The sequence below is a fragment of the Excalfactoria chinensis genome, chromosome 5, assembly GCF_039878825.1.
Source record: "Excalfactoria chinensis isolate bCotChi1 chromosome 5, bCotChi1.hap2, whole genome shotgun sequence".
In the NCBI taxonomy this organism is placed as follows: Eukaryota; Metazoa; Chordata; class Aves; order Galliformes; family Phasianidae; genus Excalfactoria; species Excalfactoria chinensis.
Genome location: NC_092829.1, coordinates 38,530,910 through 38,544,189, shown reverse-complemented (window position 1 = coordinate 38,544,189; position 13,280 = coordinate 38,530,910). Strand labels below are relative to the sequence as shown.

At 47.0% G+C, this 13,280-nt stretch overlaps 1 protein-coding gene across 5 annotated transcripts in view; it reads right to left on the bottom strand.

Moving 5' to 3' along the window:
* Positions 1-8,229: 8,229 nt before the first annotated feature.
* LMO1 (LIM domain only 1) overlaps positions 8,230-13,280 on the bottom strand; it is a 47,481-nt gene continuing 42,430 nt past the window's right edge. For all 5 annotated transcript variants that reach the window (XM_072338252.1, XM_072338255.1, XM_072338254.1 and 2 more), the window contains 2 exons: positions 10,383-10,508; positions 8,230-8,680 (listed from right to left, as the gene is read on the bottom strand). In XM_072338252.1, the coding sequence (XP_072194353.1) occupies positions 8,575-8,680; positions 10,383-10,508 (232 nt within the window). In that variant the 3' untranslated portion in view covers positions 8,230-8,574. The remainder of the gene's footprint in view (positions 8,681-10,382; positions 10,509-13,280) is intronic.

The window sequence follows — 13,280 nt, the reverse complement described above, 5'->3', positions numbered from 1 at the left end:
ATTCATTTGGTCTCCTTCCACCGGAAGTGGGCAAAAAAGAAGAGTGCTTGGATAAAAGCAGCTTATCTCGGCACAGGATTTATGCAGAAGATCATATAGACGTATGAAATCCTAATGCCAGCAATTTCAATCTCTTATTTTCAAAATTAGGCAACAACGTTCAAACATCAGTGTCGCTTTTAAGGTCTCTCTACTCTTCTCAGCATTGCAAACAATCAGAGTTGTTATTCTCCACCCATAACAAAGGAGGAAATTCCTTCATACCGCATTGTAATCGTGCAGGCACCAGGTAGATAGGCAGAAAGATAAATGACTGCACTCCTGCTCAGACACAAGTTTCTCAACAGCTAGCACTAATGTAAAGGGGAAAATAAACACCTACATATGGAGGAGAGAGGGATTTTTAAGAAGTAATCCTAAAGAGTTGCATCAGATCTGAGATGGCTGTGTTGAAGCACTTTGGAGACATTAAGTAATGAGCTCATTCTTCCATAATGAAAACAGGGCAGAGAAAAGGATTCATTTAGTAAAATGCAGGGAATTGCTGTGCTGACCCCAGACACAAACAAAATACAAAACAGCGATGCCAATCTGCATTAACTCCATCTGAGTCACCCAAATTCATAACAGTGTAAGCCAGGCTGTCCTTACAAAGTCTACAGCCAAGTTATAAGTGCAAGAGATCTGAACTGTGGGACCAACATCCAGGCTGATGCACATCCACGTCACCCTACTGAGAACAGAGAACTACTGCATCTAGGAGATCTTGGTCCAAAGGATGCATAACTTTTTTTCCCAGTTATTTAATTTAGATAAATTGTACCTCATTGTCATAATTAACCTGCTTACTATCTTTAAATTAGCAGAGAAGGCAGACCCTGGTAGTGGTTTTTGCTCCTAGTGATGAGCCTTTGTGAACATGACAAAGCTCAGGAGATCCTAAGCCTCCTCTGCTAATGAACTGACTGTGACAAACAGTGAACTGTGGACATGGTGTAAAAGTTCTTTTCAATGCATCCATGAGGGCCATCACCTGCACATCTTAAGGGGCTCCCAAAACAGAAAACTGCAGGCATCTGAGAGAGGTTCTTGTTTTAGATGTGGCTGTTTAAAGTTTCTTGTGCTACTATCTAACCCAATCTAGCTCAGCTTATTCATGTATTTGGGCTTTCCTCATGGTGGGAGCAGTAGGACATGGTGTACCCAAAGGAGGAAGCGTGCTCTGGGGCTACTGAGCATGACTGTGCAGTTTTCCAACTACTCAGAAGCTTGCATTGTGCCAACAACCATGCGCCAACACCACCCATACTCAGAAACCCCCGTTATCTTCATGACAAACCCACCAGCCCACCACCATACACATGAGGAGCCCCAAACCCAAACTATTCTGACTAAATTGCCCCTTTACGGATGTCTCCTGCTCACAAGAGTGGCAATTGCGCAGTCCCTGATGTTGCATAGAGGCAAGATTTATGTGGTAAGGGGGGCTAAACGCTAGCGCATAGGTTTGAGCAACTGGATACTGTCGGATTTATACTCCATTTGGGATGATAATGAGGTGGTTAATACAGAAATACAAGACAGTAATAAACCATTGACTTTTATAGATCTCTGTGTGGGTCTGAATCATCACTTGGAGAGCAGGAGATCAGTGATATACAGCAGCAGCTCATCCCATTCTCCTGCTACCACCTGGGTGAGCGCAGCCCAGCAATTCCCCTCTGCAGCACATGAGACTATGCATAAATCCTGCGGTGCTGCGGGGAATGTGGTTATCGGGCAGTGCTTTGTTAATGGAATAGGGATCAACTAATCTCAATTAAAAGCATGTTCTTCTTACGTAGATATCCCTTTTCCTCCACACAAGTTCTGCTCGTTCTTAAACCCCTTAATTATATTGAAAAGGCAGGCTAGTGGCTCAAGACAGATTTCACTGCTGGCTTAAAGCTAAAAGGAGGGGAAAAATCCTGTTTTCTGATGGGTGAGAAGGAGTATTAACTGACCTGTCTTCAGTCCGCATAAAGTAATCTGAACTTGCATTAAAGTCATAATTTAAAAAATAAATAAATCATGCAAACACAAAAGATGCATGAAAATTTATAGGAGTTCAAGAAAAGAAGTAGAACAAAGTCATGGCAGAAGTAGTCTCTCAAGGAAGGTTTATCCACACACTGCAGACCCACCACAACAGCCTGTTGGCAGTAGGTGGGCAGATGGACCAGATCATCTCAGAGATCTTTCCCAACCTTAATGATTCTGTGCTTCCATGAAAGGTGGAACACCTGGTAATGGAGAGCTGTCCTTATGAGCAGTGGGGCAGCACTGTGCTCTCCCAAACTCTCCCCTTGCATATGGGTGGCTGGGAAACCCAGCAGCCACAGTGCCCACACATCATACAGCTGGTGTTAATCCACCCCTTCCCCAACTCTCCTGGCACAAGCACTCCCACAATGGCTGCTTGAGTGCCAGAACCCCCTTCCTCCTGCAGGCTACCAACTTATTTGACTCCACCAGGGGTACAGTAGATTAGGATTTATACTATGGAAGAAAAGAGATAAAATGTTAGAGGAAATGGCCCAGAAATGCTGAAATAGAAATGAAGGGCTGAAATAATTCACCAGCACTTTATGCAGTGGCATAGATATAAGAAATACTAGTTTGTTTTTTTATTGAGAATCCTTTTTCTTCCCCAGAAAATTGTTTATGCAGAATCTCCTGAGAAGCTTCATTTTTTATTTATATATCCATATATATGAGTGGTGGTAATTTGAAGCCCTCCAAACAATCACCTGTAAATTATTATATTCCTAAGCAGCCATATACACCCACGAGTCAGTCCCAGGACACTGAAGCTGTATGTGAAAAGTCCTATTTATCCCACTCCAGGCACAGAAGGAAATTTGCTCCATTCTATGAGGAAATCTCTCATTAACGCATGTAGTTAATTGAATATAGAAGAGAGCTCTTCAGAAGGCCGAGGATGACTGGACATTAATCTGCTAAGCGGCATGATTTACCACACAATGATACCCACATCCATCCCTTCCACCAAGGGCACAGATTTATCCCCTGCGCCAAGCTGAGCAAAACTCAAGATATTTCTTTCTCAGCACATGTACATCTGGATGCAGCATGGAGAGGCTCTGCTTGTAGAGCTGGATGGCAGCAGCAAGAAAAATGTGCAAAACATAAGAGAAAGGCAAAGCGATGGGGGAAGGTGGTTGCAGGATGGAGAGGACAAAGCTCCACAGCTATGGCAGCACTGTATGAGCAACTGTATGGGCAAGCTTAGCTCCCAGCCCTGCACCAGGGACTGGATGCCCTCTGTCTCCTGCCATGTGCCCGACAGTGATGAATCTTAATCTAAAAGGCCAATGGAATTTATTGTCCTCCATTAGTCTGATACAATGCAATTTATTTTTCAACAGCTTCTCTCATGCAAAAGCATTGCAAAATGATTCACAACAAATCACAGACTCCTCATGCAAATTTGGGCAGCTCATATTCAGTCTGTTTGTAGTAGTGAGAGCTGCCCCACTGGCTGGAGCGCAGCTCAGGAAGTTAATTATCTGCTGAAGGGGTAATTGCATTTTGTTGCAGAGAACTGGCAATTGGTACAGGGTAAATACAGGGAGCAATAAGCATAGGTAGAGCCAAAGGGAAGACTGGGGGGTTATGGACACTGTATAATTGACAAAAATAAAGTGGTATGGTTAGAAAGAAGGAATTGGAAATAAATGAAAAATGCTTACCTGTGTAGGTTCACAGGAAAACTTCAAAATGAACAGCCTCCAGAAAGAGATCCTTCCCTAGCCACAGTCAGCCCTTAAATGGGGTCTAGGAGAGGTGCAGCCAGGATCCACCCCTTCTAGTCACAAAGCTGAATTGCCTTCACCTGTGCTCCAGCAGCTGGCTCACTGCTTGCCTCTGGTGGTCAATCAGAGGTTCAGGCTGTGATTCAACAGTTCCCATACAGGCACAAACCAATGATAAGGTGAGGTGAATCATGAATGCTAACACTGAGGTGTTTGGGAGGAAACCACTGACATTGCAGGGAGACAACATGAGGCCTGGAGGATGGGAGAGATGCAGGGACTGCATGGGGATGAGCCAAATCCTATGGGTTAGGATCTATCCTAATGCATTTCCACAAACTTGAGCAATTTCTCAAACTCCCAACACCAGTTTGCTTGTAGAACCTTTCTCCCTGAGCCGGCGTTAGGAGAACTTCATGCTAACCTGATGGATGGGCTAAATGAGCACCTCCCACCAACACCGCTGACTGAGCATCTCTCCTGCCTGTTGGATCAGTTGTGCTGCTGGCAGATCTCATTCTCACAAAACCAAGGCAATTCTTCTGGAGTTACTGCATAGAAAGCTCACCCAGCTCCTGTTCCAGCTCCCCCATTTATTAGTGCCCAGAGGCTGCAAGTGACCAGTGCCGCAGCCCTTTGTGAAGCTGAGGAAGGATTTTTTCCTCCCATCCTACTCATTAGTCCTAGAAGTTTTTTGTAATTTTATCCAGCAGTTCAATAATTGTGGTACTTCAGCCATTTCTGAAATGGACAACAACTCTGAGAGAAGAGGACTTAATAGAAAGCTCATTCCTTATTTAAAAGCCAGAATAAAGTTATCTGGGGAGAAATTAAATTGTGTCAGCGTAAAGCCAGGAAAGCAGAGGAGCATGGGGGCCTTGGGGCACCCTGGCTGTGCACATCCTTGGGCTGCACGAGGTTTTTCCAGAGACACTATTTCAATGCAGATGCTCCCAAAAGCAGAGCATCCCCCACAGTTAATCCTATACAAGTTGATTTTTATTTTTTTTTATGCTCAAAAAGAAACAGCTTGTGCTGTGCCAGAAATAAATGTTTTCTTTCTGATTATTCTCATTGTTGAACCTTCATAAAGTGGAGAAGCCAGCGGAAAAGTATGTCAGACTGCTGTCTGCTAAGGGGTTAACATTTGTAAGATGAATGCTGCAAGAACTTTTTTGGTATTTTTAATTAAAAAATATATTTCTGGAGCAAAAACACAAGCAATAAAGAGTGTTTGCCTGTTGGGAGGCTTGTTTTGTAATGCGGTATGAATAACCAGCTGACAATCCCGTTTTGTGTTTTCTCTTCGTATGGCCAATGGCCAAGAGCCAGCCAACTTTATTGTCCTTGAAATGTCATGATTTTGAGTATGCACAGAATCCTTAACTGCCCAAATTACTGCATAACATTCCTTTTTATTATATGGCAACAATGTGATCCTGGGCTCAAAGACTTACTAGTTAAGAAGATTATGTGTTTTCCTTTTTCTGTTTTGTTAAAGTGCCAAGTCTTGCATTTTTGGCATCTTCTAAAGAATAAAATGTCTTCTGAAATATTCTCTCAGAGCACAGAAGTTACCTCAGAGGAGCTCAGAAATACAGCGCTTTTCAATACTTTCTCATTTACTCAGAAGTTCAGACGCATTTCTTTTCCTCAAAAGCTTCCAATTTTTTCCTCTTTGTGCATATTGACAGCAAAAAAAAAAAAAAAAAAAAAAAAAAAAAAAAAAAAAAAAAAAAAGATTGTCCTTCATAACTTTGCATGGCGTTACTCTGAAGCTAATTTATCTCTCTTTCCCCCTTTCTAAGCGCTGCGAGCAGGAATAGGCCCGTTCGCCTCACAGACCTGGCTGTGCTGTGCTGTGCTGCCAGGACACAGCGTATTGGTTGTGCAACAGGCCGAGTTATGGGACCAGTGGCACTAGCACTGGATCTGCCCATTGCCATACTAAAGCATGCACAGTCCAGCAGGGAAAACTGATGTCTAGGGTTCAGCGACATTCCTCAGAGGGCTGAGGATCAGCAGCACAGAAGAATAACTGCATGTATTGGCACAGGTTGACCTGCTGGAGAGGAGCTCTGCAGGGAGGGAGCTGTATGTCCTGATGGACAACAGGTGGCCATGAACCAGCAGTGTGCCCCTGTGGCCAAAAAGGACAATGGTATCCTGGGGAACATAAAAAAGAGTGTGGCCAGCAGACTGGATTGGGTGATCCTCCTGCTCTACTTGGCCCTGGTGAGGCCACAGCTGGAGTGCTGTGTACCATCCTGGGCTCCCAAGTTCAAGAAAGACAGGGATCTCCTAGAAAGAGTCCAGTGGAGGGCCACAAAAATGACGAGGGGCCTGGACTGTCTCCTGTATGAGGAAAGGCTGAGAGACCTGGGGCTGTTCAGCCTGGAGAAGTCTGAGCGGGAATCAGCAATACTTAAAAGCATCTGCAGTGTGGGAGTCAAGAGGATGAGGCCTGGCTCTTTTCAGTGGTGCCCAGCAACAGAACAAGGGGCAATGGGCACAAACTGGCACACAGGAAGTTCCATCTGAACATGAGGAAAAAACGCTTTACTGTGAGGGTGACAGAGCAGTGGAACAGGCTGCCCACAGGTTGTGGAGTCTCCTCTCCTACCTGTGCAACCTGCTGTGGGGAACCTGCTTTGGCAGGGGGTTGGACTCAATGATCTCCTCAGGTCCCTTCCAACCCCTACAATTCTGTGATTGTATGATTTCCATCCTAAAGCCATTTCCTGTATAGGCTGACAACCAGGGTAAAGTGTTGTCTATGGCTCAGCTGTATTCCTGGAAGAGCTGCTGTATTCCGCTGAATACAGCATTTCCAGGACGTGCTCCTTCCCCCATGCCCCGTATTGGGGCAATGCCCCCACCCCATGCCCCCAGCCACGCACAGCAGAACAAAGCAGCATGAGTGAGCTCTGCTTGGAGACAGGAAACAGCCTGTGAGCCAACAGAAGTGGGCTGAAATGCAAATATAGCATTTCTTGTAAAGTAAATTAAGCTAACAACGCGGTAACAAAACGCTGTTAATATTAGATTAACTTGTTTGGCAAGATATGAAATCAGAGGAGCTGGGTTGTCGATAGTGGAGTGTTCAATAACGCTAATGCTGCTCGGGGAAGTATAACATCCCTCTGAAACACAGATGCACGGGCACAAAAATTAAGACTGGAGGAAGAGCCAGAATCTGAGCAGCAATTACACCAGCATTAAAGATGGATAGAGAGGAAGGTTGAGATTTTTGATTGCCTTTAAATACTGCCTTGTTTTTAATCTCAGAACCAGGCTGTGCTATGATCAGCCATTAGCTGATCCCAGATTTTAATATTTGCAGTACAAACTTAAAATAATGCTTTGATCTGAGCTAAGGAGGTAAATGGCACCTAATTCAGAGGCTGAAGCCAGCTGTGTGCGTATGGGATGGGCTGCGGAGTGACAGGGACCTGAGCAGAGGAGTCACCCACAGCCACATCCCCAGTGCTGGCACTGAGACAGAGGCGTAAATGTCACACAGAACGGCAGTGGTCACTAAACTGATTAAGCAGTGGTTATCTTTAGCAGTAAAAAGGCTATCTGCTAATACTAAGTGATTAGAGCCTAAAATGCCATTTACTCTGCTCTGATTCCTTGAATGAATATTTATGCCAAGTGATGACTATAACACCATCAAAAGGTTCTCCTGCTCTGTTCTTTAGAGTGGAAGTGATTATTCAACAGCAGGTCTGCGCTCCAGCACTTGTTTCTATTAAGCAAATTTGCAGCGTTCAGACAAAAAATCCTGATTGCATCGTCCTCCTGGGAGTTATATTTTTAAAGAACTCGCACTCCCAAGCACTCCCAAGGGCACGTGCTGCTGCAGGTGGGCCATGTCCGCAGCACAAGGACAGGAGAGGGTGACAGGGATGCTGCATAATTTCTCCACTGTATTTTGTGTGAGCCAACTCAACATTTCACTGAACCTTTCAGGATAGAGGGGATGGGCAACGGTGCTATGTGCTCTGTTTTCATGTCACCAGCCCTAACTTCCTTTGCACCACATCACCGTGCCGTCAGTGCCATAGAAGCCACTGAGATGTGATCTCAGTAGAGCTGTTTCAACTCACCTGTCCCACTCACCACTCTCACCACTCCATGAGCCATTCTTTTCTCCTGCACTGTCTTCTGCTCCTCTCCGCCCCCCTCCTTGTTGTTGGTTGGCTCAATCTGTTACACTGCTGCACACCAAGAATAAATAAAAACAACAAACCACGTGACTCCACCACGTCCCTGTGCAGCCTCTTAATGTGTGGGACCCCCTGCTTCATTCACTCAGGTCCCAGGGATGTCTGTATGTACGTTTAAAACCTGCTTATCATCAAACCTAGGAAATACAGCCTTTTACCGCATTAACAAACCACAGCTAAGATGACCAGGAAACATTCATAATTTTTAATTCACACCAGTAATAAAATTGCATTACATTTTTCATAAAATAAATGTTCCAGTTTATATACAGAAAACAGACTGTACAGAGCCCTCCCCCAGACCCCGGAAACTCACAAACATACAGGCAATGCAGTGCTCAGCTAAGCAGGCACAACTGTACATCTAAAATTGTAACTGCTTTGTGTTGGGGGTGGGGGGAAAGTACTACAATGTATATAGTCCTCTCTGGACCAGAATTAAAAAAATATTGCAGGCAAGCTGACAGACGGCTGGCTGCTGGCACGGCCGGGCGCCCATCCACAGTGCTCCAGCGAAGCAGGGATCGCTATTGAACCTGGGACTCGAAGCTCCCATTCAGCTGCCCTTCCTCATAGTCCATCTGACACAAGATCATGTTGTTCTTCAGGAAAAACTTGTCTCCCACACAGAACCTGGAAGACAGAAAGAATTAACTGTGTTTCATTATGCACAGGAGTTTTGGCACTGGGTGATTTTATCATGGAAGGAAAGGACACGCTGCTTGGAGCAGAGGGCAGCCGGGGCAGACAGGGGCTGAGGCAGCTGAGCGGGATATCCCTGCAGTACAGAGCCTGTGTGGGGCCTGTGCTGGTCCCGTGCTTCCCCAGCTCCCCCCGGTAAGGCAGTATTTGCACTCATTTCCAGGCAAGGACTGGCTATTAAGTCCTTCCTCACCCCCTTGTGTACAGTGCTGAACAACAAATAGAAATTTCCTGATGGCTGGGCTCCTAACCTTTATCTTCATTGAGCGAAGGGCACCGCTCTCCATATACCATGTAAATTGTTCTGTTTGTATTGAAGTTGACAGAGAGGCTCGTGATATTTAACAATTTTATTTGACCATTAAGGTCAAAAAAGTTCCACATATAATATTGGAGAGGTGTAAATTGACAGCCCATAGCTTTTTCACCCTGCCTGCTTGCTGAGGAGTTGGAAGCTCATCTTTTCTTCTTAAGATAACAAATAATGCCCTTTGAGCATGGTTCAGGGGATGCAGTGTCCACCACACCAATGGGATGAGGACATTGCAGAGCCCACCACAGTCCCAAGTGCCGGATCCCACCCTCATGGCTGGAGGGGGCTCTGAGCCTGCTCCTTTCTCTCTCTCTGCTTTACTAATTCTGAAATCCATCTATTTTTTTTCTGCATTAAAAAGCTAAAAATCAATCTCACTCTGAATTAACAGCTTTTAAGCTGAGAGCTGTGCTGCGTACACACTCCTTAAAGCCACATGCCCCACCAGCAGGTCAGTCCCTCTAAGAACAGGCCCAGCTGACTGCATTCTGCTGCTCCTCATTACTCTGAGCCTAACAGAAGCCTCCAAAGAGAAATGTAGAAGTGACTCTTGCCCCCACACCCCCTGGCTGCCTCTCTCCAAACCTAGTTGTGTGTTGAGGAGCTGGGGGTGTGCATGGCAGTGTCCTGGGAGACGGGATGGTTGCATAGGGAAGGGTGTGCCTCCTGGTACCTGCAAGCACCGGATTTGGAGAACGAGGCTAATGAAAACACGGCGTGCTCTGTATCAATATTAGATTTTGCACAGATGCATTTAACGCTCTGTACACAGATACGGCCTAAGGAAGCTGGAAGAGAACTAAAGGAGGGGAGCCTTCACCACCAAACCCTTTTATAGCTGGAGAAGGAGGTGGGTGCCCCATCCCAAAGGTGCTTGGGCACCCACCTCTGCAGCTCTGACTCCACACTGACCTAAACTCGTGGTTCTAGCTTCAGCTTCCTGTGCTGCTGTTACATGAATGCTTCTACACCGCCCTTTGGGGCCGGAATCTCTAAAGGATAAGCCATAAAAGTCTGTAGGGCGAGATCTAAAAGAACACAGCTCCCAGTCGGGAAATGAAACCTCGTCCACACTGTGCCTTAGTAGTAGGGATGCGAGAGTAAAGTGAGGTTTGGCGACAAACCCTCACCCTCGGGGCTCCTTGTATAGCTGCCAGCTGGGACCGCGGGCAGGAACGGTCCCGGAGCCGCTAGAGGTCAGTGCTGCCCGCCGCCGCCGCGCCGGGAGCCGGACACGGGCAGCAGCCGGCCGCTCCGCCTCGGTGCTGTGCAGGGCCGTAACGGAGCCCGTGTCAGTGCGTGCAATAATCGCGTCCTTACCGCTGGTTGCAGAGCTGACAGGCGAAACAGTCCAAATGGTAAACATTATCTCTGGCCCTCATCACCATCTCAAAGGCAGGGATCAGCTTACTGCAGGCAGCGCAATTCCCGGTGGTACCAAAGAGCCTGCCAAAGAAGCACGATCATTAGAAGCCATTTTAATTAAATGGTGGAAGGACTAATTAAGTGTAATTAGCGGTATCAAATACTGTATTGCACCAATAAATAGAAGTCGCGGTCTCCATTTCGCTGACCAACCAGTGTGCTGGAGCTCGGGCTAAAGCTGCCTGCTGAGCAGGCTGCGATCATCGAGACGAAAACTTCATTTGGACTGCACGCCCAGGGCTAATTTGCTGTCTAATGAAGAAAAGCATTAAACACTCGCAGCACAATTTTGGGGCTCACAAAATTTCAGTCAAAAGCCTCTCCTTGCCCCTGCGGCTCTGCCAGCCCAGCAGGCAGCACCGTTGTGCTGCCGGGGAAGAACCTTGCTCACTCACTGCTGAAAACACAGAAGCACACTTTTTCCCTGGTGATGAGTACAGCAGCAGTTTGCAAAGCTTCTGGAGGAGGGCAAGCCCTGCTCCCTGGTTGTGCATCCCTCCCGGGAATGGCTCAGCCCTATACCAAGCCCTGACCAGCGTGCTTTGCTTTTCCACTTCAGCTCCCCGGCCCTTGAGGACAGCCCCTCAGCACTGGAGGCTCTGCCATTTCCATCTTGTCTTTCACTATCAGTCTCTCCAGATGTCTGCTGCTGTTACAGCTCCCACCGGGGACTCAGCCAAGACAGCACAGTCCTCCCCCCGGCCCCATCTCTGAGCCATCCCCGCCAACCCACAGAATCACCGCCGCACAGACCAGCCATGGCGCCAATCGACAGACCGACAGCACCAGGTCAGTGTGTATGTGGTCAGCTGCTTTGCTCTGGGGATGACAAATACTCTCAGAGTGAGGTGGGATGGCCACTGCACCCCTGTTAGCCCTGTGTGTGCCACGCGCTGCTGCCCACAGACAGATGCAGGCTCCCGGCTCGTTTCAAGCCATTGGTTCTGGCCAATTCCACAACGCACAGACCAGGAAAATCTATAACCAATTTCTAAACATGCAATTTGCCAAGCTGATCAATATTAATTATTACTGGCCAGTAATTGTGAACTACAACACTCAGCAATGTTATAGAAACCTTCACATAACTCCCACCCACACTGTGCCGTGCAACCAAAGCAAGTTTGCTCCCAAGCCAGAGGAAAGGCTGCCCTTGTTTGTCAGGTACCAGCGGACTTTTATCCCACCTGGAGGAAGAAGCCCAAGAGAGTCTTAAATCACAGAATGGCTTAGGTTAGAGGGGACCTCAAAGATCATCTGTTTCTAACCCCCTGCCATGGGCAGGGCTGCATCCTCACCGGCTCAGGCTGCCCAGGACCCATCCCGCCTGGTCTAGAGCACCTACAGAAATGGGGCATCCACAGCTTCTCTGGGCAGCTGTGCCAGTGCCTCGCCATCCTCTGAGTAAAGAGCTCCTTCCTAACATCCAAACCAAATCTTCCCTCATTTAGTTTCAAGCCATTCCTCTTTGTCCTGTCAACCTCAGACTGTGTAAAAAGTTGGTCCCTCTCTCGCCTGTAAGCTCCTTGAAGCAGCAGCATGTTTTCCCTGAAACTTAAACAATGCAAACCAAAAGGAAGCACTTGAACTACTGGCATAGAGCCAGAAGTTGGACTCTATGATCCTTACAGGTCCTTTCCAATTTGGGACATTCTATGATGCCACGCTGCAGGATGGAAAAGTTGCAATGGGAGTAGTCCATACTCTTCCCCTGAGACTCCATCATTTGAGACTGAAGGAGAATGGAAAACCCCTGCTCTACAGTTCCAGCAGCCGCCTTGCCCTGCCAAACTCAGGCCATGCAACCTACTGTGGGAGCTCCTTCCTTCCCATGGGCCAGCACTGCAGCAGCGGGCTGGGAAACGCCGTGCCGAGACGCACCCGGCTCTGCACCCTGCAGTGCTCGGCCCCCATCCAGCACTGTCCACAAATCAGGCTCAGCACAGCCCCCTGCCCCCTCCCCTGCACGAGTGCCTCCCTTCAGCACGGCAAGACCTGGCGGCTTTGTGGGGTTTTGTCACTGTCACAAAACCAGGCGTGTGTTTTTAGAGCTCCCAAGTCACAGCAAACTCAAAAAAAATGAGCCCAATCCATTAGGCGGGGAGACTGGGAGGTTAATCCTAGATTTGCTCTGTGCCCGGCGCTGCTACTAGCACAAGTGTAAAATATCCATTATTCATTAGCATCACCGTTGTGTGGAGCTCAATCTAGATTAAACAAAATAAAGGGGCCCCAGACAGCACCATTTGCATTGTTAAGCAGGCGCTTTTCTTCAGCCTTCAAATAGGAGACTTTTCTAAATGGAAATGATGGGGAAATTTGGACAGATGTTCACTTAACTATTTAAACAGTTAGCTTAAGAAACATGAAAAATGTATTTGGCATCATGTTCACCTGTCTCTTTTCAGGGGGCTGGGGGTGCACCAATTGTTAAACAGCTCTGACTGTTTGCATAAGATCTACAGCTTATGTTCAGTCCGGCTGAAACCGCGTCGTCTCCCGATGTCTACACAGCCCCGATGCACAGCCAGCCCATGTGCAGATCTTTTCCTCTTCTAGCAAGTTTCACAACCCTCCGTCCCTGCCCTTCCCAACCGGTGAGCATTTCACACTTATTCCAGCACTCCCTGATTGGAATCTGCTTCCCAGAGAGCCATTTAGAGCGCTGTGTATTCAGCACGCTTCTAAAAATACGCTGTGGTTTGTAGCTCAATGAGCAAGAAATGAACATTTTTTTTTAATCTCCTCGAAGAAAAGCAAAATGAACGTGGACTTTTGCCTTTCTTTTTTTTG